Below are 24,073 nucleotides of genomic sequence, written 5' to 3'. Positions count from 1 at the left end.
TTGATTAATGCATGTATTTTCCCTATCAATTTTAATACTAGTATGATTAATTATAGTTTAATTATTATTCATAACTTACCGGAAAAGAACAAAAGCCCACGGTGAAGCCGGAAAAATTAACCGCCGCCGCCGCGATATTTGTCGGTGGTCAATACCCACCTCCTTTTACTGCTCTCTCTCTCACACACACACACTCGTGAAAGCTTTTTATCTTCCTCGCTTGTCAGTTACGAAACGATAATTTGGAATAGAGACAATAGATACAGAAACTGAGAGAAAACTTCTCTCTCTCACTCAATTGCATTAATTCTACACCAACATTGTTGCCGAAGAAGGAAATTGTGATGCACTCTTCCACAATCTAACCAAAGGTTTCCTTTATTCTCATTTCTGCTAGATCTCACTCTCGTTTCACTACCTTCCTCTCTCAGCTCGCATTTTCTAGCTGCATTCAGTTTTATCCTTGATGATTTTCGGCTTCATGAACTTATCGTGCGAGATCACGCTGATCTACTGATTTACAGCAAGATCTGTGATGAGATTTTGAGAAGAGCTTGTTTTCTAGTGTTCAGTTCACTTCAGTGTCAATTGTTGATAATGTGTGCCTCTAGATATGCAGCGATTTTACAATTGAATATCGGATTTGTGCATAATTCAGCTGAAAATTGTCATTGCTAGTGTAAATGTGAAATTCGGATTGGTGTTCTTATTGTGTATTGTGAATGATTTGTGAATTCAGCATAAGCATTTTGCCTGTGTGGTGGGAGTGACAAATCTGAAGTGGAGATCTCGGGATCAGGCTCATAAGAAGCTGGCGGCGACGGCGACGTGGAGGGCTGCTGCCACCAACGGCAGCGCCCACAGTGATATGGTAAGATTTCTACTTCGGTGGTAACTGGATTTTGTGAATTTGTGATTGGTAAGAGTTGCACTATAATCGTTCTTGAATACTATATCTTCTTTGGATCTTATGGATCAGTTATGAATGTAGAGTCTAGTCGTAATGAGCGTTATGTTAATGAATTTTGTTTCTACTAGTGTTTGGTACATTGTCTGGATGCAACTGCAGAGAATATTGGTGTTGAATCACTTGCTTTGTTTAATCAGTCTATAGTATACTTGTGCAGTCATTGTTTGGCTTTGAAGATAGTGTGCTCGGGGAAGATATTAGAATCTAATGTGTTTATCATTAATCTACATTGCAAAGTTCATGAACTGTTTGATGCATCAGTTTGGGGCCTATTTTTAATTTTAAATAGTTAATTAGTTACTCTAATGTTAGATATCGGTTCAGAGCTTCCCTCAAACCTCAACTGAGTATGTACTTTATGTGTTTTTTTCTACTGTAGGAGAGAAGTGGAGAAGCAAAATCTCAGGACTTGGAGCTTTCAACTCCTCTTTCCCTCTACAAAATGAATTCAAGGTTTGTTGAATGGTACCTTTATAGAGCATCTGTAAGAACCTAGCATTGTTCATCAACATTTTTATTGTCTGTCATTTTTAACAAAAGCTGACAACAATCATTTGGTGTTAGTATTTACAGAAGTACTTCAAAACTCTGAGTAGAATTTTGCCTCCTAGATTTTTAGATGTTCTGTAGTCCTCCAAGATCCAACTTTTGTTTTGTTATTTTATGTGTATAAATATTCAGTAATATTCTTTATGCTATTTTCTTTTGGTTTTTTAAACTTTAGTATGGTATTTTAGGCATAAGAGTTGCTCTTCCTTCCAGGTTAAACCACACACATACCGAAATGCATTTGCTTACTTTTCTGTTAGAAATCACTTCATGAGTTTATGTTGAACAAGTTTTGAATGCCATAAAACTGCCTCTTTACTTGCAGGGATAGGAGTAGCATGGAGGACCCGGATGGGACATTATCAAGTGTTGCCCAATGCATTGAGCGCTTGCGGCAGAGTTCTTCATCATCACAAGAAAAGGAGAATTCATTGAAGCAATTACATGAGCTAATTAGTACAAGGGAAAATGCTTTGGATGCTGTTGGATCTCATTCCCAAGCAGTTCCAGTGCTTGTCTCTCTTCTTCGTTCTGGATCGTTGGCAATAAAGATACATGCTGCTACTGTTTTATGTTCTCTTTGCAAAGAGAATGAATTGCGTGTCAAAGTCTTGCTTGGAGGTTGCATTCCACCACTGCTTGGTCTTCTTAAATCAAACTCAGTTGATGGACAAATTGCAGCAGCAAGGGCCATATTTGCGGTTTCACAAGATGGTGCTAAGGATCATGTTGGCTCAAAAATCTTTTCGACAGAAGGAGTTGTCCCTGTCTTATGGGAGCAACTAAAGAAAGGACTTAAGGCTGGAAACATGGTAGATGAATTGCTCACCGGCACTTTGCGAAATCTTTCTGGCAGCACTGAGGGATTTTGGTCTGCTACTATTAAAGCTGGAGGAGTCGATACACTGATCAAATTGCTGACTTCAGGCCCATCAAGTACACAAGGAAATGTATGTTTTCTTATGGCATGTATGATGATGGAGGATCCATCTGTATGTACAAAAATTCTGGCTGCAGAGGCAACTAAACTGCTTCTCAGGCTACTTGGACCTGGGCATGATGCTTCTGTAAGAGCAGAAGCTGCAGGTGCTCTTAAATCTCTTTCTGCTCAGTGCAAAGAAGCAAGGCGGGAGATTGCTAGTGCGAGCGGTATACCTGTCCTAATCAATGCGACAATAGCTCCTTCAAAAGAATTCATGCAGGGTGAGTTTGCGCAAGCTTTGCAAGAGAACGCAATGTGTGCGCTTGCAAACATATCTGGTGGCCTATCGTTTGTCATATCAAGTCTTGGTCAAAGCCTTCAATCATGTAGCTCCCCTGATCAAGTGGCAGACACATTGGGAGCAATAGCGTCTGCATTAATGATATATGACAGCAAAGCAGAAACTGCTAGAGCATCGGATCCCATTGAGGTTGAGGAGACATTGCTACAACAGTTCAAACCTCAGTTACCCTTTCTGGTGCAGGAGCGAACGATAGAATCCCTTGCTAGTTTGTATGCAAATACGGTATTATCAAGCAAGCTAGCAAATTCCGATGCGAAAAGGCTGCTTGTTGGTTTAATTACCATGGCCACCGATGAGGTTCAGGAAGAGTTGATAAGGTCTCTTTTGATTCTTTGCAAAAGTGATGGTAGTTTGTGGCAAGCCCTTCAAGGTCGCGATGGGATTCAGCTTTTGATATCACTTCTTGGTCTCTCATCAGAGCAGCAGCAAGAGTGTGCTGTAGCATTGCTCTGCCTTCTATCTCATGAAAATGATGAAAGCAAATGGGCTATTACAGCTGCTGGTGGCATTCCTCCTCTTGTTCAAATTCTGGAAACAGGGTCTGCAAAAGCCAAAGAAGACGCTGCATTAATACTCGGAAATCTTTGTAATCATAGTGAGGATATACGTGCTTGTGTTGAAAGTGCTTCTGCGGTCCCTGCTCTACTTTGGATACTAAAGAATGGAAGTTCCAATGGCAAGGAGATTGCTGCTAAGACCTTGGGTCACTTGATTCACGAGTCTGATACAGCAACGATCAGCCAACTTTCTGCATTATTAACCAGTGATGTACCTGAATCCAAAGTCTATGTCTTAGATGCCTTGAAAAATTTACTCTGTGTGGTCCCTCTGAGTGATATGATATGTGAGGGTAACGCTGCAAATGATGCTATTGATACGATGATAGATATCTTAAACTCTACAAACGAAGAGACTCGGGCAAAGTCGGCACGGGCATTGGCTGGAATTTTTGAACTGAGGAAGGACTTGCGTGAAACTAGCACTGCTGTTAAGACCCTTTCATCAGTCATGAAGCTATTGAATGTTGAATCTGAAAACATTTTAGTTGGAGCTTGTCACTGCCTTGCCGCAATCTTTCTCTCTATCAATGAGAACCTTGACGTCGCTCTTGTTGCTAAAGATGCTTTCCCTTTGTTAGTGGCACTTGCTAGTTCCTCAATGCTTCCGGTTGCAAATGAAGCAGTCTGCGCTTTGGCAAATCTACTTTTAGACAGTGAAGCATCAGAAAAATCTACCCCTGAAGAAATTATACTGCCTGCTACTAGAGTTTTGCGTGAGGGAACAAATGCTGGCAAAGTCCATGCTGCAGCTGCAATTGCTCGGTTTCTGCGTTCTCATAAGATTGATTCTGCTTTAACTGATTGTTTAAATCGCACTGGAACATTTATGGCTCTAGTTTCTTTCCTTGAAGGGGCTGACAGTAAATCTGTTGCTGCGTCAGAGGCTCTAGATGCACTTGCTCTCCTCTCATGGCCTATTGGAGATATTGGGCACAACCAACCTTCTTGGGCAGTTCTTTCTGACTACCCAAATAGCATTACACCTATAGTTTCGTGTATTGCTGATGCCATACCGCATTTGCAAGATAAAGCTATAGAAATACTCTCTCGGCTCTGCCAGGCTCAGCCCCTAGTTGTTGGGAACAAAGTTGTCAGCATCACCGGGTGCATTTTATGTATTGCAAGAAGGGTTATCAGTTCCTCAAATGCAAGGGTTAAAATTGGTGGAGCTGCACTTATTGTTTGCAGTGCAAAAGTGAATCATCAGAGAGTAGTTGAAGAATTATATACGTCTGATTTGTGTACTTCACTTGTGCGTTCTCTTGTTGGAATGCTAGATTCTTCCGAGTCATCTCAAGTTGGAGATCAGGGAAGCAAAGATATCATAAGTATCTCCAGGATGAATAACAATACAACTGAACACAACTCAGAGAAAATTACTTCCTTCATATATGGTTCGAGTATAGCTATCTGGCTCCTTTCTGTACTTGCTAGTCATAGTGACAAAAATAAGCTGGATATTATGGAGGCTGGAGCAGTTGATATTCTCACAGAAAAAATCTCTCAGTCCTTTTTCCAGTATACTCAGGTGTCATATTACTTCTTTATTGCTTGAAATTCAATACTCAATACTTTTGGTGCCATGAAGCTGCTTTTCATATACTTGCATCTTTACAAAAATCACTTCTATATTCCATACTTATTTTTTCTAAACATTTTGCAGTCTGATTACAAAGAAGATAGCAGTATATGGATATCTGCCCTATTATTAGCTGTCTTATTTCAAAATAGAGATATCATTCGTGCACCTGCAACCATGAACGCAACTAAAGTGCTAGCTAGTCTTTTGAGGTCAGAAGTGGCAGCAAACAGATTTTTTGCTGCCCAAGCTTTGGCTAGTCTGGTCTGTAATGGTAGCAGAGGAACTCTTCTGTCTGTTGCGAATTCAGGGGCAGCTGTAGGACTGATTACCTTGCTTGGTTGCTCTGATGCTGATATACATGACCTTCTGGAATTGTCTGAGGAGTTCACTTTGGTAGGCTATCCCGACCAAGTTGCCCTTGAGAGACTGTTTAGGGTGGATGACATTAGAGTCAGCGCAACGTCTAGAAAAGCAATACCTGCGCTTGTTGATCTGCTGAAACCTATTCCAGAACGACCTGGGGCACCTTTCCTTGCACTGGGACTTCTGATTCAGCTTGCGCGAGATTGTACTTCTAATCAAACTGTCATGGTGGAGTCAGGGGTTCTAGAAGGTTTGACAAAGTATCTTTCTCTAAGCCCGCAAGATGCGGAACAAACTGCTACTGATTTACTTGGAGTTCTGTTTAGTACACCTGAGATAAGGAGACATGAAGCCGCATTGGGCACTGTCACTCAACTTGTCGCAGTTTTGCGTTTAGGTGGAAGAGCAGCAAGATATAGTGCTGCTAAAGCATTGGAAAACTTGTTTGCTGCAGACCATGTAAAGAATGCAGAATCTTCTAGGCAGGCTGTTCAACCTTTGGTTGAAATCCTGAGCACGGGATCTGAGAAGGAGCAGCAAGCTGCTATTGGTGCTTTGGTCCGGCTACTAAGTGAGAATCCATCAAGAGCCCTTGTGGTTGCTGATGTTGAGATAAATGCAGTTGATGTGTTGTGCAGGATTCTTTCATCAAATAGTTCGATAGAATTGAAAGGGGATGCCGCTGAGTTGTGCTCTGTACTGTTTTGCAATACAAGGATAAAATCTACTGAAGCTGCTGCTCGTTGCGTTGAGCCTTTAGTTTCTCTTCTCATTACCGAGTATAGTCCAGCACACCATTCAGTTGTGGGAGCATTGGATAGACTCTTAGATGACGAACACCTGGCAGAACTTGTTGCTGCTCATGGTGCTGTTATCCCTCTTGTAGGTCTTCTGTACGGTCAGAATTATTTGCTCCATGAGGCCATCTCAAGAGCTCTTGTTAAGTTAGGGAAAGATAGGCCTGCATGTAAGATGGAAATGGTGAAAGCAGGAGTGGTCGAGAGTGTGCTTGATATACTTCATGAGGCACCTGATTTCCTCTGTGCTGCATTCGCTGAATTGCTTAGAATACTCACTAATAATGCGACCATTGCCAAAGCTCCATCAACAGCAAAAGTTATTGAGCCTCTGTTCTTGTTACTAACAAGATTAGAGCTTGGACCTGATGGACAACAAAGTGCTCTGCAAGTTCTTGTCAATATTCTAGAGCATCCACAGTGTCGTGCTGATTACACCCTGCCATCTCAGCATGCTATTGAACCTCTTATATCCTTACTCAATTCTCCTGCTTCAGCTGTGCAGCAATCTGTAGCTGAGCTTCTTTCCCACCTACTTTTGGTGGAGCATCTTCAAAGAGATCCTCTAGTACAACGGGTGATTGGTCCGCTGATACGCGTTCTTGGTTCTGGAATTCCTATTCTGCAGCATAGAGCTGTCCGGGCTCTTGTCTGTGTTGCAGCCACATGGCCAAATGAGATTGCAAAGGAGGGTGGCGTGACTGAGCTGTCCAAAGTCCTACTTCAAGCTGATTCTTCACTCCCAAATGCCTTGTGGGAGTCAGCTGCCTCTGTTTTATCCAGTATTATGCAATATAGTTCTGAGTTCTATTTGGAAGTACCTATAGCAGTATTAGTTAGGCTGCTTCATTCAGGCACGCAGAGCACAGTTGTTGGTGCACTGAATGCTCTTCTAGTGTTGGAGAGTGATGACTCTAGCAGTGCTGAAGCAATGGCTGAAAGCGGGGCGATTGAGGCACTTTTGGGAATTCTTAGAAGTCATCAGTGCGAAGAAACAGCTGCCCGACTACTTGAGGTTTTATTGAACAACGTAAAGATCCGGGAATCTAAAGTTACCAAGTCTGCCATTTTGCCACTATCTCAATACCTTATGGATCCTCAAAGCCAAGGTCAGCAGGCGAGGCTACTGACAACTCTTGCTCTTGGTGATCTTTTCCAGAATGAGGTTCTTGCTCGATCAGCAGATGCCATTTCAGCATGCCGAGCACTAGTGAGTCTGCTTGAGGATCAACCTACAGAAGAAATGAAAGTAGTAGCTATATGTACTCTACAGAACCTCGTTATGTACAGCAAAGCAAATAAACGGGCAGTTGCAGAAGCTGGTGGTGTGCAGGTTGTGCTTGATTTGATTGGTTCAAGTGAACCTGAAACATCCCTGCAGGCAGCAATGTTTGTCAAACTTCTTTTCTCTAATAATACCATACAAGAATACGCCTCAAGTGAAACTGTCAGAGCTATAACTGGTAAACTTCTTCATTTCTTAATGAAATGTCGTTTTGCATTACTGCGCACCACGGCACAAAACTAGATGAACTTTTTTTTATCTGATGATGAGAAAAAAGAATTCAATTGTCTCTCTAAAACCTTTCTTGGTTTCACTCTGCTTTTATCACTAGTTTGCTCATATCATTGATGCTTCATGATACGATTTTCATGTTCTTGCAGCTGCAATCGAGAAAGACTTGTGGGCCAATGGAGCGGTAAATGAGGAGTATTTGAAGGCCCTCAATTCACTATTTAGCAATTTCCCCCGTCTCAGAGCTTCCGAACCTGCAACACTAAGCATTCCTCATCTGGTCACCTCTCTCAAGAGTGGAACAGAAGCCACTCAAGAAGCTGCCTTGGATGCACTATTTCTTCTCAGGCAGGCATGGTCAGCGTGTCCAGCTGAAGTTTCTCGAGCCCAATCAATTGCTGCAGCAGACGCCATACCCCTGTTACAGTACCTAATCCAATCAGGACCTCCTCGGTTCCAGGAGAAATCCGAAATTTTGCTGCAGTGTTTGCCTGGAACCCTCACTGTCATAATGAAGCGAGCTAACAATTTAAAGCAATCAGTCGGGAATCCTAGTGCATTTTGCAAGCTAACCCTCGGAAGTTCACCCCCACAACTAACAAAGGTCTGAAATCTTACCTCTTTCTCAACTTGTTGTTTTCAGTACTACCGTGCTGGTTTTTATGTTTTGCCGTCTACGTGTTAATCCTATACAAAAGAAAGTGCTAAATTATGGTAGCTTGTATGAATTTACGTGAGATGTTTATCGTCATTTTGTTCTATAGCTATTACACATAGAAACTTGGATACAATGAACTTCAACGTGCAAATTATATCAGTTTTTGCACTAACAAACTATATTCTTAACGACCACAGATTGTATCCACTGGTCCCAATCCAGAATGGGACGAGAGTTTCACGTGGTCGTTTGAAAGCCCCCCCAAAGGCCAGAAGCTTCGCATTTCATGCAAGAACAAGAGCAAAATGGGGAAGGTAAGCTAGTTGAAAGCAACCAGCTATGAAGCTACTTGGTGTTTTTAAAAATACAGCACACATACACATTGGACTTCACTTTCCTCAGTCTAATACTTTTGATGGTATAACGGCAGAAATCATTCGGAAAGGTGATGATCCAGATAGACCGTGTAGTGATGATGGGTGCAGTTGCCGGAGAGTACACATTGCTGCCTCAAAGCAAAAGCGGACCTTCAAGAAATCTGCACATCGAATTTCTCTGGTCCAACAGTAAGGTGCCCCCTCCTGAGACCTGAGCTTTAACCAACTCCATTTCAAAACAAATTTACAAGCCTATTTACTGATTTCTTTCAATTTTTTTTATTATAAAATATATTGTGTGTAAATATATAGTTATAGCAAATCCTGTGAAGCAGTTTCTGTTGCTTCTTGATGTATTCTTGTGTAATTTGAGAGTTTTTTTGTTGTTGGATTTTTGCTTTGAGTTATGATGGCAAGTCTTTCTCTGTAATTGTTTGTAACCTCATTTGTTGATTAAAGATATTTTGATTTTTGAGAGTTGAATAGTCTTGATTTTGAGATTTCTTTAGAATTGAAGCATCATAAAAAATGGACACTTGTTTTGTCCATTGCAGTTTGCAGAATGGTATTGATTGGGACCAAAAGAGTTCCAAATACTCAATTTTCTTTGTTTTAGGCTTTTTGCCTTCTTTTTTTTCCTTTCTATATTTTGCCTTCTTTCTATTTTCGCGTTTTTCATTCTCTAAATTATTTTATTCATGTAATTATTGAAATCAAACATAAATATAAAAATTACGATACATAGATTGTAGTAGTATAATATAATAGTGAAACAATTTTGTAGTATAATTATAGTAGTGAAATGATTTTGTTAAAATTGAGATTATTGTTGAAGTGAACATTGTCGAATTTTTTTATTTTTATGTGTAAATTAATATGCAAAAAGTACGCACAAGGAAATGAAATCTATGAAAATTATTGTCTCAAAATCTCAAACTCGAATTTTAGAATATATAGCTCGTGCATATCATAATAAATTTATGTACTCGGCATATGGTTCTTATATCTTTGTAACTTTGATTTCTTCAAAAAAAAAAAAAAATCATTAACTTTTCCAAATTTCCTAGATTATTTGTTTTGAAGGTTTAGAGGACGGAACCGGCGCCACCACCGCCGGCTTTTCCTTCTTGGTGTCAGCAGGGGCGACCGGTGGTGCCAGCTTTTTCTTCTTGGCGTCAGCAGGGGCGACCGGCGTTGCCTTCTTGGCGTTGGCAGGGGCGATATCGTTAACACTCATCAGCATAGCACAACCCACCTTTTTCCTAAGCCGTGTCGTCAGCTCTATTGAGTCGACGTCGCCAATCACCACCACGTGATGCCTGTCTCCAAGCACAATCTCCGCTGATTGAACTCCTACTCCACCGGAGAAATAAAAAAATTCCATGAATTTGTTAGTCTTAAATAATTACTACTACTATAATTTATAACTAAAAAAATAGTAGTAATAAATAAACCTGGAAAGCTGGCAACAATTTTGAGAACTTTGGATCGACATTTTTCATCACAAAGTGCGATTGCAATCAGAACTTTTTGCTGCAAACACTCATAATTAATCAACAAATGTGTCAAGAAAAATCTTGGCCTAAGAATTGAGTATTGAGAAATTTTTGAAAAAATTTTACCGTCATTTTTTTTTCTTCAACGGAGAATATATGTTGGGATGATCATTACGTGTAACATTATTTATAGGAAAATATTTAAAAGTATTAATTTGTGTATGTTGGTAGGTCGAATTTGCATTCGTACTAATTAAATTTTAAGTATATTCTCAATTTTCAACAAACGTATAAGGGGCTGATTTTGGGCTGAAAGATATTTATAACAAAAAAATTTGTTACCAAATTAAGGGTATATAATTACGCTTACGAAGAGAATATATTCAATTAACATAGCAATTATAGAATATATACTATTTGGATCGAAATTTATCATTACAATGTGAGATTCCAATCAGAATCTTTTTCTGCAAGCATCAACAAATGTGTTAAATAAATCTTGGCCTAAGAATTGAGTAAAGAGAAATTATTGAAAGAATTTTATCGTCATTTTTTTCTTTTTCTTCAATGGAGAATGTAGGGATGATCATTACGTACAACATTATCTATAGGAAAATATAAAATCAGAATATTACACTGCGTGGAATAATCTATCAAAAAATATATTTTTATTTTCATGTTTATGAGTTTTTTGATAGAAGAAGAAAATATCGTAGTATGAGTTAAGAACACAGTTTTCTCTGTAATCGTTTGTAATCTCATTTGTTGAATAAAGAATATTTTGATATTTGAATATTCTTGAGTTATAAATTCATTTTACAATGGAGCGTCATAAAAAATCGAACTCTTGTTTTTGTCTATTCGACAAATGGTATGGTTGCAAGATAGAATAAAATTATTTATTTTATGCTAATTTCGATTTTTTTTCTTTATATATATATATTTATAAAACTATGATTAAAAATGGGGACCACAAGTCCCAAATATCAACTTTCTCCTTTTTCCCACTTCTTTTTTTGCATTCTCTCTTTCCCCGTTTTTCATTCTCAAAATAAGTTTATTCATGTAATTTACTTAAAACTTTATTGAAATCAAACCTATATATAAACGTTAAGATACATAAATTATATATAAATATAATTACAGAAGTATAATTACTATAGTGAAATAATTTTGTTAAAATTGAGATAGTTATTGAAGTGACACTAGCAAATCATACCAAATCAAAAGCTTTTTTAAGAAAAATTATACTAGAACACAGTCGAATTTTTTGATTTTTTTGTGAATTACTACGCCAAACTACGTACATTGAAATGAAACACGATCTCAAACTCGAATTTTAGAATATATTGTATATAGCTCGTATCATAACAAATTTATCCATTAACATATGGTTCTTACCTCATTAATTGTAACTTTGATTTCTTTACATAAAACAAATCAATTTCTAACTTTGATTTCTTTACATAAAACAAATCAATCAAATTCATTAAAAACTAGAGAATAAAACAGGGGCGGGTGTCACACACCGGCTCCCTAACTTCATAGTGATGGTAATGTGGACTACCATAATACGGCGGCGCCGTCGCCGGTGTCGGCGGCGGCGCTGTCGGCTTGTCGGTGGCGGTGTCGGTAACACTCATCAGCTCAGCATGACCCATCTTTTTCCTCAGCCGCCGCGTCAGCTCCACTGAGTCGACGTCGCCAACCACCACCACGCGCTCCCTGCCTCCGCGCACAATCTCCGCCGATTGAACTCCTAATCCACCGGAAACACAAATTTAAAAAAATAAAAAAAAAATAAAAAATTTGTGAGTCTTTACAAATTATAAATTGTGACTAATAAATGCTTAATAAATAAACCTGGTATGCTGACAACAATTTGGAGAGCTTTGGATCGACATTTATCATTACAAAGTGAGATTCCAATCACAATCTTTTTCTGCAAATTAACACTCATAAATCAACACATTGGTGAAGAAAAATCTTGGCCTAAGAATTGAGTGAAGAGAAATTGAAAGAATTTTACCGTCATTTTTTCTTTTTCTTCAGTGGAGAATGTTGAGAATGGTCATTACGTATAACATTATTTATAGGAACATATAAAGTCACAATATTATATTCGGAAATTTCCAAATTATTCTAAAGTAATTTGAAAAGTATCCATATTTTAAGGTTTTATTACATTCATCAAAACTAAATACTACCTTTTATAGTTTAATTATTCAAAACTAAATACCTGATTTTGGGCTGAAAGGTTGCAACTTCTTGACTTAGATATTTATTGTTCCAAAATTAAGGGTATATAATTACGTAAACGAAGAGAATCTTTCATAGCAATTATAGTATATATACTATTTTACATTTTTTAATTACAATATAATATATTTTTTATACAATGAGAGAATGTAGTAGGTAATGCTATCTATATATGGCTGTTGCTGATGTTGCTCCTATAAACGGAATATGTAAATTTATAGATTAATTATGTATTATTTGAGTGACATTATTTGATAAAAAGTTGGTGAATGTATTTTTTAGTTAATAAATTGTAGAGTGTACTTCCCTTCATCCCACATCCCACTATTTATTTTTTCTTTCATCCATTTAAAATAGTCTATATCAGTTTATGGAAATCTTTTCTCATATTTTTTTTTATTTTACCATAACACTATTTCAAGTTTTTTCTTGAAGTACTTATTTATATGAGACATGGAGTATATATATTTATGAATACTAAATTAAACAATTGTTATATACTTTAATGAACGAAGAAGATAGTACTATGCAATATTGGTTTTAAAATTTTGGTAATTTACCGCTCATAAACTTAGTCTTGAAAATATTTTAGATGTAAACAATAATGTTATTCTTTAAAAAACATAAAAAAGTTAAGATTCTTAGTAAAAAGAATGTACCTAACACCATATTAAAAAGCTAGTAAGTTAAATAAAATGCAGACAACTTTTCAGTCTTCACGTCTCATTCATTCCAAGCCAATGCCAATCTCATTTCCTTCATGTCTGGTAGAAATAATACTAGTATTTTTTTAAATTCATGAACTTTTAATCTATTTAGAGAATTTACCATTTCCGACCTTAAATTTAAATTAATTATTTAATTTTGACGTAATGACATAAAAAGATTAGAAAGTGATAAACACCCTTTAGGTGGTTGGCTATTAGTCAAACACCATTAATTTCTAGCTAAGTCTTCTCCTTTTTGTTAATAATGGACATTTTAGTTACATGTAAATTGTTGAAACTCCATCATTTTCTACTCGAAACTACCTCGTAAATGTATTATTTAAATATAAATTATATTAGTATTTGGTTTTACCTATGTGATCAGCTAGAAAATGAATACTACTACTATATAACTATTTTCACTGATTCATTAACCAATTAGAAGATGCACTTAGTAGGAGTAAATCCATCAAATTTATTAAGCTTTTCTTAAATATGCCGTCTCCTATTCCCATATTTGCATATTCTCAGAATCCCTATCTTTTTAGCGTGTTTCAGTTCATTTATGATTTTATCCGTTATAGGAATAGGAGTCGCTCCTTGTATGTGCGTGTGCACCCATGTGCACTCCTTAGGAATGAACTGCGAATTACTCATTAGTTGTGTCTAAGTACCGGCAATCATTCTCTACTTAATTTTATCCCAGACTTTATAAATACGTCAGGCTAAATGCCAACTTAAGGTGTTGGACTTAATATTTAACTAAATGAATTTGGTGTGAATATATTGTCAATGTATGTAAAATTTATTTACAAGGAATAAAAAATCAATTAACCTGATTATTAACAACCATCATAATCAACTGGACAATTGCATACATATATAATTACTTATAATAAGGACAAAAGATATCATGAAAACTAAAATAGTATCATGACTTGTGACTCCTCCGATCCAAAAGAGCAGTATTTATTCCCTATATAAGATTATGACATAAAAAGCGTTACTCCTTTTCACTTGTACATGTAGACTCTTTTTCCTGATGAGAACCTATAATATATGTAGCAATGATATTTTAAATATTTTTTTGATAAATATCGTTGTACAGTAATTCTTTTGGAAAATTGAATATGGGTCAAAATTGAATTTATTTACTACTATGAAATATACTGTACATATAGTAACGAGTTATTGATGTCTAACATTAGCTACAAGAATTATAGGTGTTGATTTTTGAACACTAACTATGTGAATATATATTAAACATTATCGTCATTTTCACAAATTTTTAATATGGATAAAAATGATTTTGATTATATATTAAAGGAGTCCCATTATCCACAAATCCACTCTTAAAGACCGAACCACCGAACCATACCAAATTAGGACTTTTAGATCTAGTTTTTTATGGATGAGATTCACAAATTTATAAATTATTTTCTCCTTCATCACCGGTCTATTTTTATTCATCCGAAGGTAAATAAGTCATACTAACACGTTACGAATATTTAACTTCATTCCAGAATATATTACTTCATTCCGGTAGGTTTTTACTTCATTCTAATAGGATTATTACATCATTCTAGTACGTAAATGCAGTTTCGCCGTCGCGTGTTGTTCTTTCTCTCTACAATATCTATCACCACCGCTACGACGCTGATATGGTGTAATAAACACATGGAATAATATAATAAATTATATGAATGAAGTATGTGTAGAAGCATTTGAAGTCCTACTGGAATGAAGTAAAAACCTTATCCAATGAAGTAATAACGTTTCTGAATGAAGTAATAAATTCACTTGAATAAATTGCATTTTTTAATGTCAATAAAGTAAAAACTCATGTCAATGAATTCGAATGAAGCATATGTTGAATCATTTCAAAACCTACTTGAAGCAAGTAAAAACATGTTGTAGTTTCAATGTATTACGTACAGAATGAAGTAATAAACTTATACAATGAAGTAAAATTGGCTTGTAATGAAGAGCGAAAAAAATTTACACAGCAACATATCTCATCAAAAAACTAGATCTTATGGCCCAGATTTGTTCTCTAGTTCGGTCTTTAACAAGGGTTCGACATTGATTACAACTCTATATTAAATACTTTAGTTTTAGTGGTCTATTTTGTATCCCACTGTACGTATTATTATTAATTTTTCATATATTTTATATTTTATTTTTATGCTTTATATTTATCAATAAAGATTTATTTTACTGATTAAAAATTACTACATTTTTAGAAATTAATACTCCTTGCTCTAATAAAAAATTTGACCAATGTGAACAATACGAATTTTAGTAAAACAGTTAGTTACATGGTGGATATTTTGGGTAAAAACTTAGTGGTCCCACTTTAAATGCATGAATATTGTGATTTGTGTGGATCATATCATTATTAATACAAAGAGACAATTTTTTTGTGAACAGACCAAAGAAAAGCAGGGTAATTTGTCACATTACATTTTTTGAATAATGACATTAATTATTAGAATTAAAAAATCATATATTCAAAATTCTTAAGGACCAAATCTCTGATGGGCCAGCCCAGCCCAACCCAAATATAGACCAATCTTTGTTGGATCGAATATTACAGCTCTATTACTAAGTAAATAAGGAAGTCGATGGAAAATATATGTAAAAGTGAAGATGATGAAATTCATACCAATCTTGGGAGTAATTGTGCATTTTCCTCAAGTTTGAGACACTACCCAATAAACTCTATTTTATCATAAATATCACTCTCCATTCTTCGTCTCAAGGTAATTAAGTAAGTGCGTACATTTCTTATAGGCACGTCTCAAACTGACACATCATCTATTCATAAAATTATCTATAATTCCATGTAACTAGTTAAACATCAATTTCTTAATTTTCGTGTCGAAATGAAATGCATCACTTAAGCCAAGAGCGAATGACTATTTACATAATCTAATGATGGTCTTCTTTTCTTTGATTTTGTATCATCAAATCAATCACACTCCCTCCATTCATTTCACGTCACATTGGAAATAGAAAAGGAGAGATTACCTCATAAAATGGTGAGGTGTAGACTCACTCTTTTCTATTTCCAGAGTAAACATTAACAAAATTGACATCATAAACAAGTGTAGCATTTGCAGGTATGTTGCAGTCCCCTGAGAAGCAGCCAGCTGGCTCAGGCCCATATGCTAACTGTGGAGGGATTTGGAGCTTCCTTTTACCACCTACATGCATTGGTGGCACACCTCCTCCTCCCAATATGCCTTGATCCAATCCTTTTATCACCTGAAAATATACGACGACGATGATGGCGACGACGGTGGTTATATTGAAGAAGAAGCGAAGAAGGGAGAAGTGCGCACCTTGCCCATGCCGAGGCGCATTGTGAGCGGCCTAGCACGTTTGTAAGTGCTATCGAACACGATCCCGTCAGCGAATCTCGCTGTGTAGTGAACCTACCAATCAACACGTGTGCGTGAAGGCGCTTAAGTCCCTACCAATCTCTTCATTTTTTCCTTTTTTACTGTCTAATTTGTTGAAATTGGTGAAAATTATGTTTATTCCTTACTAAATTGGTCATATAATTAAAGATCAAATTGCTAGAGGTTGGAATATCAAAAAGGGCTGAAATTGGATGGAAAAAAATAATTAAACAAAATACTCATTAAATATCTTATTTATCATTTTGGGATGTTGCCTCATTTGACTCGTACTTTCTTTATATAAATCTCATAATTGTACCGCATTATATTGATATTTCTATATAAAATTAAGTATAGACTCACGTTCCATTGATTTTTTCAATTATATTATTTTACATTCGATCCCTAAAAATGAATAATGGCAGACAAAAGATCATACGTAAATAATTAGACATACTCACAGTTCTTCTCCGAATAAAAGTCTTTTTTTTTTCTGAGCACATATATAAAAATGTAAATGATACGAGCCATACTTTTATTTATTAATCAAGTAAAATGAGATTTTTATTAGCACAAATCAAAATAAAGTTTCTATTGGATGGATCAACTAGACACTCAATCAATATTTTTTTATGCGTCTGCCTGAATTCTAATTTATCCTACTTCATATTTGTAAGAATTCAGTAATAAAATAATTAAAATATGGAAACTGACATTGATGAGCTGAGCAAAGGGAACCTCCTCGCCGGAGCCGAGAACAACGTCGCAATATCCGAGGCCGGAGCGAACAAAATTGAGCTCACACGAGGGCTCCGCGACAGTGGCGAAGTACTCAATCCGGGTGGCGTTGGCCTCAAGAGGAGCTGCGGAAGCCACCACCGACGCCGCCAAAATGCCGGCGGCGACGCCCATGATTTGCTTCTTGACGCCGCCGGGAGTGACGGCGGAGCATGAGGCGGCGGCCCTGAATGCCTGAGGAGAGCGAGGCTTCGGTGTAAGAATGGTAAGGTGAGAGGCTGCCGCCATTTCTGATTCAATGGAGCTCTCTATTCTATCTCCAATTTGTGGAAGTTATGGGATAAGCTTTAATATTTTTCAATTTTATTTTTTGAGATATTTTAAGATTTTTCTTATTTTTTGTACTATATAATAAAACAAAATTAGAACTGTTTTTAGTACTACAACCACTTGGTATGATAAACGAGATGCAACATGATTTAGTAAAACAAGAAGATATTGACACATAAATTTTAAATATTAGTAGAAAAGTAGAATTTAATTTAATTTAAATATTGACACATAAATTTTAAAAATTACTAGAAAATAGAATTGTTTTTATTAGTACAACTAGAATGATTTGAATTTATTTCTACTAGATCTGAACTCCAAAGTCATACAGAAAATTAGGAAATCGGATGTACTATTATTGAGTCATTTTTTTTTCATTTTATATGTGTCTTGATTAAATTAATATAAAAATAATAAAAAAAATATAAATGTTTATCAAAAATGAAAAATTAAATAATCGAATAAAAAAGTACACAACAAAAATTAAAAGAACTGCAACTAAATTAAGAGAGTTCCAATTTATCCCGAGACAATTGAGAGACACGAACAAGCCAATGCAGTTAGATGAGGAGTGTGCTAGTTGAGAAGTCATATTTTTTTATTTTTTTTAGTTGAGAAGTCATTTCAAATGAGGATATACTGTTCGAATCGAAGTTAAATTGTTTGCATCGATTCCATGTGATAATTTTGAAGAAAAATTGGAAGCAAATGAAGAAGAAAATGATTTTGAGATACGAATGAAGTAGCGAAGAAGTGAGGAATTTGTAGAAGGACCAAGTTAAAAATGATAAAGAACTATTGATTTCAATGGTAAAAAAAGGAATAAATTGTAAAAGATTCAATTTTCTACTAAACATTCAAATTAATTAAAAACGGCTATATTCAAGCCGAGGCGCATCGTATGTGCAGTATTAGTGCAATTAGCCGAGACGGTCGAATGAAACTTGTGCAAATACGTGCGAGTCACTACGATTAATTTTAGCACTTATAATGCAATTTGAACACAAACACCAAATCTAGGACATCAATAAAAGTAGATGCATATGGAAAACATAAAAATGTTAATTGTGCCTTTATCATATAATGCTCAAGGTATATTTACAATCACGCCCATGCACTAATGAAAAATGAACCCTAGCTAGAGTCTCTTAGAGTGGGGGGAAATTATGAAAATTGAAATTTTCATCCAGAAGAAATTCATCCCACTCCCAAAAGACATTGTTCCTTTGTTGGTTCATGTCCCATTGTGACTGATCTTCCCTTGTTTCCTGAAAATTCAAACAAGGAAAGAAAATGCATTAGTTAAATTAAAACCCGAAACCCTACACCCTAAACTGAAACCGCTCGAAACGTTCTTTCTTGATAAATTGTAGTCTCTACTATTTAATTACCTCCAAAAGATTATTGTCAAATTCAGGCACTTGACTTGGCTCCTCCTGTTGAGGAACATAAGGTGGACCTTGTTGGTCCATGCTTGTGGTCCCGGGAGCCACACTATTTTCATCTCCAGCATTGTTGCCGTAGGTGAATGTAGTGTTCTCGGCCTGTTCGCCCTCGTCCATGTGCCTAAATTGGCCCATCAAGTCGGACGTCAACATTCCCATCTCGTCGAAGACGGTCCGTGGGACTTCCGACGTGCTAGGGTTTGTCGTTGACACGCCCGTGCTCGGCCTTAATGAATATTATTGCACGAGAACTTTAGGAAAATTTTCTAATAGACATAAATTAGTCCTTGAAATTTAAATTTATCATTTTACCTAGGGTCTAATTGGACGCTGCATGAGTCCACAGTGGACATGTTAACAGAATCTGAAAATAGCACCTACAAAGATATATTTGAAAATAGTTTAATTTAAAGTCTTGTTGCTAACTATTGTATGTATTCAAACATAAAATTTCCAACAATAATAAAATTAGATACACTTATAGAAGATCCCTACATATGCATCGACATCGGCATCGGCATCGGCATCACCATCGCCATCGCCATCGAGATTGTATGCATCGGCATTGTTGGGCTCATTGAAGTCGAAGAAGGGAAGGGGTTGATCCATGGGCAGTGATTGCTGCAAATTATTTTGGGAAAAAAATATTACTACATCAAAAATTACCAAATATATTTGTTGCACAAATTGGAACATAGGTGCACATAGATGACACAATATTGTTACTAAACTTGCACAAACAAAATTTTTATATTTTTTAATCATTAATAAACATAGTATATTTTTTCAATAACTAGTTATAAACATATTGTGATAATCATAATCATAATAATAATAAGTCGCATTGATGAATTGTCAAGTTGTAGTATATATACCTTCATTGCTTGAGCATTGTTTTGTTCTTGGTATTGGAATACTGGTGGATCCGTCGTGCAATGCTGTGACATAAATTGAAAATTTTCTTTAAATGTCAAAATTAAAATTAGTTAATTATTAATCAATTCATGTCTTAAATGTATTGTTGTACCTCTGAAGTAGTGTGGAGTGATGAGGATTGTTGAAACGGAGCTCTGTTTAGATCCGTTGAAAACATGTTCTCACTTCCTTGGAAGTCATTGAACATGCTTTCGTGAGCTCCGGCACTGCACAATAACGACCAAAATTAATCATATGTGCATTAACATGTTAGACTATAAAACTAGACTAGAGACTTAAAATGATTAAATTGAAAAGAAAATAAATACAATGATTGTTTACCTAGAAAGACCAGTACTCCAAGGATCATTTTGCATGAAGACTTGGCTGGAGCTAGGGTTTTCTGCTACAGGCACTTGCTTGCCCTTGTTAGCAGAAGTGAACTCCATCTACAAGAATCAAGGTTAGATTTATCATTAGCAAAGTAACAAAATTAGTGCAATGATAATCTATAAATCTATTGCTATTGTATAGTGCATATTCTTGCAAATTAATTTCGATGTGCGAGTTTTGAGAAATGTGAAGAAAAGTTAGTGCAAATATGTGCAACACTTTTGTACATTAGTTTTATAATGTTATGCAGTGTAATGAATTAGTATGAATATTTTCTAAAATTATAAATTAATTAATAAATTTTATAAATGTATAATTATATATACAATGAATGACTCACCTTTCGGGCAATGACCCTTTGTAAAGATTGGGTCAAGTTTCTCTCGCACCAAGACAATTGGTGCAATGAAGGCTCTTGGTCAGGGGCAATTTCATAGTCCCTACAAATATATTGTAAGAGCAATGTTTTTATTTCATTTATAGTCAAGATTTAGTATTTTAGCAATAATTTTAATCTTTTAAAACATTCTATCATACCTGATGTCGGTTTCTAGAATTTGTGATTCTAGATTGGTTTTCTTGATTTGCAGCTCAAGATTCTGATGAAATGAGAATAAAAGGACTAATTAGAGATCACCTTTTATCAAAATATGATTTATTACTATATAACAAAAAAGGATTAGTGAAGATATTTGTACCTCAATTCTGATTTTTGTTTATTTCCAGACGCGAAAGAGTTCAAATTGAATCATGCCATGGAAAAAATGTTCTAGTTAGTTACAAATTATCACAATATATGTAACAAATAATGTCTGCATCAAATCATAAAAATATAAATATTTGGCTTAGAAAAATATTATACTTCCAAAATGAAATATAGAAAACAATATAATGTGCAATTAACATATTCGAATTAGGAATCCACTCAATTTGGTTATATTCCATTTTCGCTATGTGAGTTTAACAACAAATACATAAAAGTATCTTATATTTCAACTAATAACAACAATAAAAAATAATAAAGTCCATAAATTTATCGAGTATACTAACTAAATATCGAAGAAATTAAATTGCTAAATTTAGTGTTGGATCTTACATATCTACAATTTTAGATCTAGAAACACATCCGCCAAAAGAAAACCTAATCAATTAATAATAAAAAAAAAAGAACTAAACTCGAGTAAATCATCATAATCACACAAGATCTGAATTTCCGGCTGAATTCATTAATGTAAATTCATTATTGCAATGGGAAAAAAAGATTCTCTTCTCATTTCTTAGTGTGACCTTAGCTTTCAAAATTTGTCATTTTATGCAGAGAGAAAGAGAGAGATTACTGCTTATCAAGATAGTGCAGCTTGCTCGAGTCGCCATTGATATGGCTAAGATTGTTAATCTTCTCCAGTTTTTCCTGTATAAATAATTAATTTAATTAGAAACCCTAAACATACAAATTGAGATTTGAAACAAAAATTATTGAATTTGAAAAAAAAAAAAAGACGCATACCTGCACGTTGCTTATGTGGCTGTGCACCCAAACATTGCACGAAATCACACAAAGAAAAATTAAAAACTTGAAAAATTTGAAAATTAAGCAAAATAATTGAAAAAAGAAGTGGTTTAGTTTAATTACCTCAATCTCTTGTCCGCCGGCAGATTCACATACCGATATAGCAAATCTTCAATCCTGTCACAATTTTACATAAATCAACCAAAATCAGTAAAATAAATTATTTAATTTTGACATATATATATATAGAGAGAGAGAGACAGAGAGAGAGAGAGATATATACTTCTTTAGATTGGAAAATTTGCTAATACGGCCAGAAGGAGAAAATGCTATGAAAGCAACATCAGCATCGCAGCACACAGCCAATTCATTGGCCTTCTTCATCAAACTGCTGCGACGCTTCGAGAATGTTACCTGGCATTTGGTAACATCCACAATCTTCTTCATTTCGATTTTGCGGCCCATTTCTTAGAGATTGAAGGTGTGAAAGAGAGAGAGAAAGAGAGTTGGTTGAAGGAGCGGAGGAAGCTAGAGGCAAATGAGAATGCAAATGGATTGAAGTGGTGAGATTTAGAGTAGAAGCAAGCGCTATTTATAGGAGGGGGGAGAATCTTTGATGAATAAAGTAGGGGTAGTTATGTTTCACACTAATTACTAATGGGTATCCCCGGGTTCGGCGCGCGCTAGGGTGTTAATCGGACGGGTCTGCGTCGATCCGCTCCCGTAAAAAAAGTCGGTGTCGACGTCTTTACGAATTTTCCATTCCCGACATTCCGGTAATTAATGTCGAATTACGGGTAAGAGATTTCTCCGAATCTGTTTATTTTCTGTTTGTCGGTATACTGTCTGGAGTTAATTATTGTACGCGTGTAATTTAGGTTTTAAATTCGACGATTCGAATAAATACTGATGACGCATTAGAATTTTAAAAAATGGGTTAGAGATTTTTTCGAATCAATTTGTTTTATTTTGTCGGTATTTTGTCGATTGTACATTAATGATTAGTTATTGTACCGATGACGCATTAGAATAAAAAAATTGGGCATTAGATTTTTTCAAATCAATTTCTTTTTATTTGTCGGTATATTGTCAATTATACATTAACGATTAGTTATTGTCCGGTACACGTGTCAAAGGTTCATTCTATATGTTCTGCTTTAATTCGCGAAATATAGCTTTTAAATTCGAATGAATCCAAATAATAACTGATAACGAATTAGAATAAAAATTTATCGATACAAACTAAATGTTAACTGTGCTCACGGATGCTTACAAACATTGACCGACACAAATAAGATTCTCAAGGGACCTGAACCCCAACCGAACTTGTTTTTATTTAATTATTTTCTTCAATACAATTTTCAAAATTTATTTAAATTTTATAAATTATTATGCAAAAGCTCATATTAGTGATTTAAATCAACTAAAGCATAATTTTTACCAAATTGTTTCCTGTGTACGATAAGCACATTGTATTTGTGTAAATGGTATGTAGTATTATAAATTTAGTATGGATAAGTTTTCAACAAGAAATTAAAATGTTACACGCTCTATAGTGTAAATTAGAAAGGAGTTGGAGTTACATGAAAATTCATCATTATGCAATAAATAAGGTAGGTGTAAATTACAAGTGATGCTGATTCATAAAGGTCTAGAGATAGAAAGTCATTTGTGACAAATATTGTGGCTTAGGTCGGTTAGAATAGGGATCGCTTTAATTTAAATTTATAGAGATAATGAGATGAGACTAATTGGCTTATTTTATTATTCTTTTTTATTTTGTATTCTATCATTTAGAAAGTAAAACACTTTCCCTATATTTGAAATAAATCAGTTCAAATCTTCATATCACACTTTTTCTTCAAATGCTGAGCTATTAGGACAAAATTAGCACATGTTTACAGAATAAAGTTTAAGAAAACTGTGGGCGAGTAAACAACTCATGATTAGTACTTGTATTTTAGTTCAATTCGTGGTAAAATATGTTAATTAATGTAAAACTTAACCAAATATAACTATCATAAAATCTAAAGCCCACACAATTTAGTGGTAAAAAATGTTAAATAATAGTATAAAAGTTAGTCAAGATAACTAGCATAAAATCTAAACACCCACAGAATGCAAAAACAATGTCTAGTTAGTGGCATGGTATTATAAAATTTATTATATTTTAATAATTTCTTTTATAATGTGAAATGTGTAATTAGGATTTTGTAGA

General features: G+C 35.2%; 5 protein-coding genes across 6 annotated transcripts; 1 reads left to right on the top strand and 4 right to left on the bottom strand.

Annotated features, from left to right (window-relative positions):
- Nucleotides 1-211: 211 nt before the first annotated feature.
- Nucleotides 212-9,135, top strand: LOC125215850 (protein CELLULOSE SYNTHASE INTERACTIVE 1-like). Its single transcript, XM_048117414.1, has 8 exons — nucleotides 212-371; nucleotides 740-871; nucleotides 1,350-1,423; nucleotides 1,845-4,893; nucleotides 5,029-7,570; nucleotides 7,773-8,227; nucleotides 8,479-8,595; nucleotides 8,712-9,135. The coding sequence occupies exons 2-8, from the start codon at nucleotides 869-871 to the stop codon at nucleotides 8,871-8,873; spliced, it is 6,402 nt and encodes a 2,133-aa protein (XP_047973371.1). The 5' UTR covers nucleotides 212-371; nucleotides 740-868; the 3' UTR covers nucleotides 8,874-9,135.
- A 2,407-nt stretch (nucleotides 9,136-11,542) lies between these two features.
- Nucleotides 11,543-12,212, bottom strand: LOC125215852 (heavy metal-associated isoprenylated plant protein 46-like). Of its 2 annotated transcripts, XM_048117417.2 has the most exons (3): nucleotides 12,184-12,212; nucleotides 12,018-12,096; nucleotides 11,543-11,913 (listed from the first exon to the last, which is right to left on the bottom strand). In XM_048117417.2, exons 1-3 carry the CDS (start codon nucleotides 12,187-12,189, stop codon nucleotides 11,651-11,653), a joined length of 348 nt encoding a protein of 115 aa, XP_047973374.1. In that variant the 5' UTR covers nucleotides 12,190-12,212; the 3' UTR covers nucleotides 11,543-11,650. The 2 variants fall into 2 exon arrangements, with proteins under 2 accessions (XP_047973374.1, XP_047973373.1); XM_048117416.2 differs by having other exon boundaries at nucleotides 12,018-12,195.
- Nucleotides 12,213-16,041: 3,829 nt separating this feature from the next.
- PNSL4 (FK506-binding protein 16-2) lies at nucleotides 16,042-17,601 on the bottom strand. Its single transcript, XM_048117415.2, has 3 exons — nucleotides 17,239-17,601; nucleotides 16,465-16,557; nucleotides 16,042-16,387 (listed from the first exon to the last, which is right to left on the bottom strand). The coding sequence occupies exons 1-3, from the start codon at nucleotides 17,548-17,550 to the stop codon at nucleotides 16,175-16,177; spliced, it is 618 nt and encodes a 205-aa protein (XP_047973372.1). The 5' UTR covers nucleotides 17,551-17,601; the 3' UTR covers nucleotides 16,042-16,174.
- A 1,067-nt stretch (nucleotides 17,602-18,668) lies between these two features.
- Nucleotides 18,669-21,414, bottom strand: LOC125216723 (uncharacterized). Its single transcript, XM_048118489.2, has 10 exons — nucleotides 21,044-21,414; nucleotides 20,883-20,944; nucleotides 20,686-20,785; nucleotides 20,295-20,401; nucleotides 20,065-20,179; nucleotides 19,913-19,975; nucleotides 19,533-19,658; nucleotides 19,350-19,414; nucleotides 18,984-19,263; nucleotides 18,669-18,860 (listed from the first exon to the last, which is right to left on the bottom strand). The coding sequence occupies exons 4-10, from the start codon at nucleotides 20,399-20,401 to the stop codon at nucleotides 18,741-18,743; spliced, it is 876 nt and encodes a 291-aa protein (XP_047974446.2). The 5' UTR covers nucleotides 20,686-20,785; nucleotides 20,883-20,944; nucleotides 21,044-21,414; the 3' UTR covers nucleotides 18,669-18,740.
- An 84-nt stretch (nucleotides 21,415-21,498) lies between these two features.
- On the bottom strand, nucleotides 21,499-22,408 carry LOC148930242 (agamous-like MADS-box protein AGL104). Its single transcript, XM_089069477.1, has 4 exons — nucleotides 22,139-22,408; nucleotides 21,979-22,032; nucleotides 21,853-21,871; nucleotides 21,499-21,756 (listed from the first exon to the last, which is right to left on the bottom strand). The coding sequence occupies exons 1-4, from the start codon at nucleotides 22,318-22,320 to the stop codon at nucleotides 21,679-21,681; spliced, it is 333 nt and encodes a 110-aa protein (XP_088925603.1). The 5' UTR covers nucleotides 22,321-22,408; the 3' UTR covers nucleotides 21,499-21,678.
- Nucleotides 22,409-24,073: the final 1,665 nt, after the last annotated feature.

This window comes from Salvia hispanica, chromosome 3, assembly GCF_029641045.1.
Source record: "Salvia hispanica isolate PSC_SH4W2 chromosome 3, Shi_PSC_v1, whole genome shotgun sequence".
Taxonomy (NCBI): domain Eukaryota; kingdom Viridiplantae; phylum Streptophyta; class Magnoliopsida; order Lamiales; family Lamiaceae; genus Salvia; species Salvia hispanica.
This window is presented reverse-complemented; position numbering and strand designations above follow the sequence as displayed.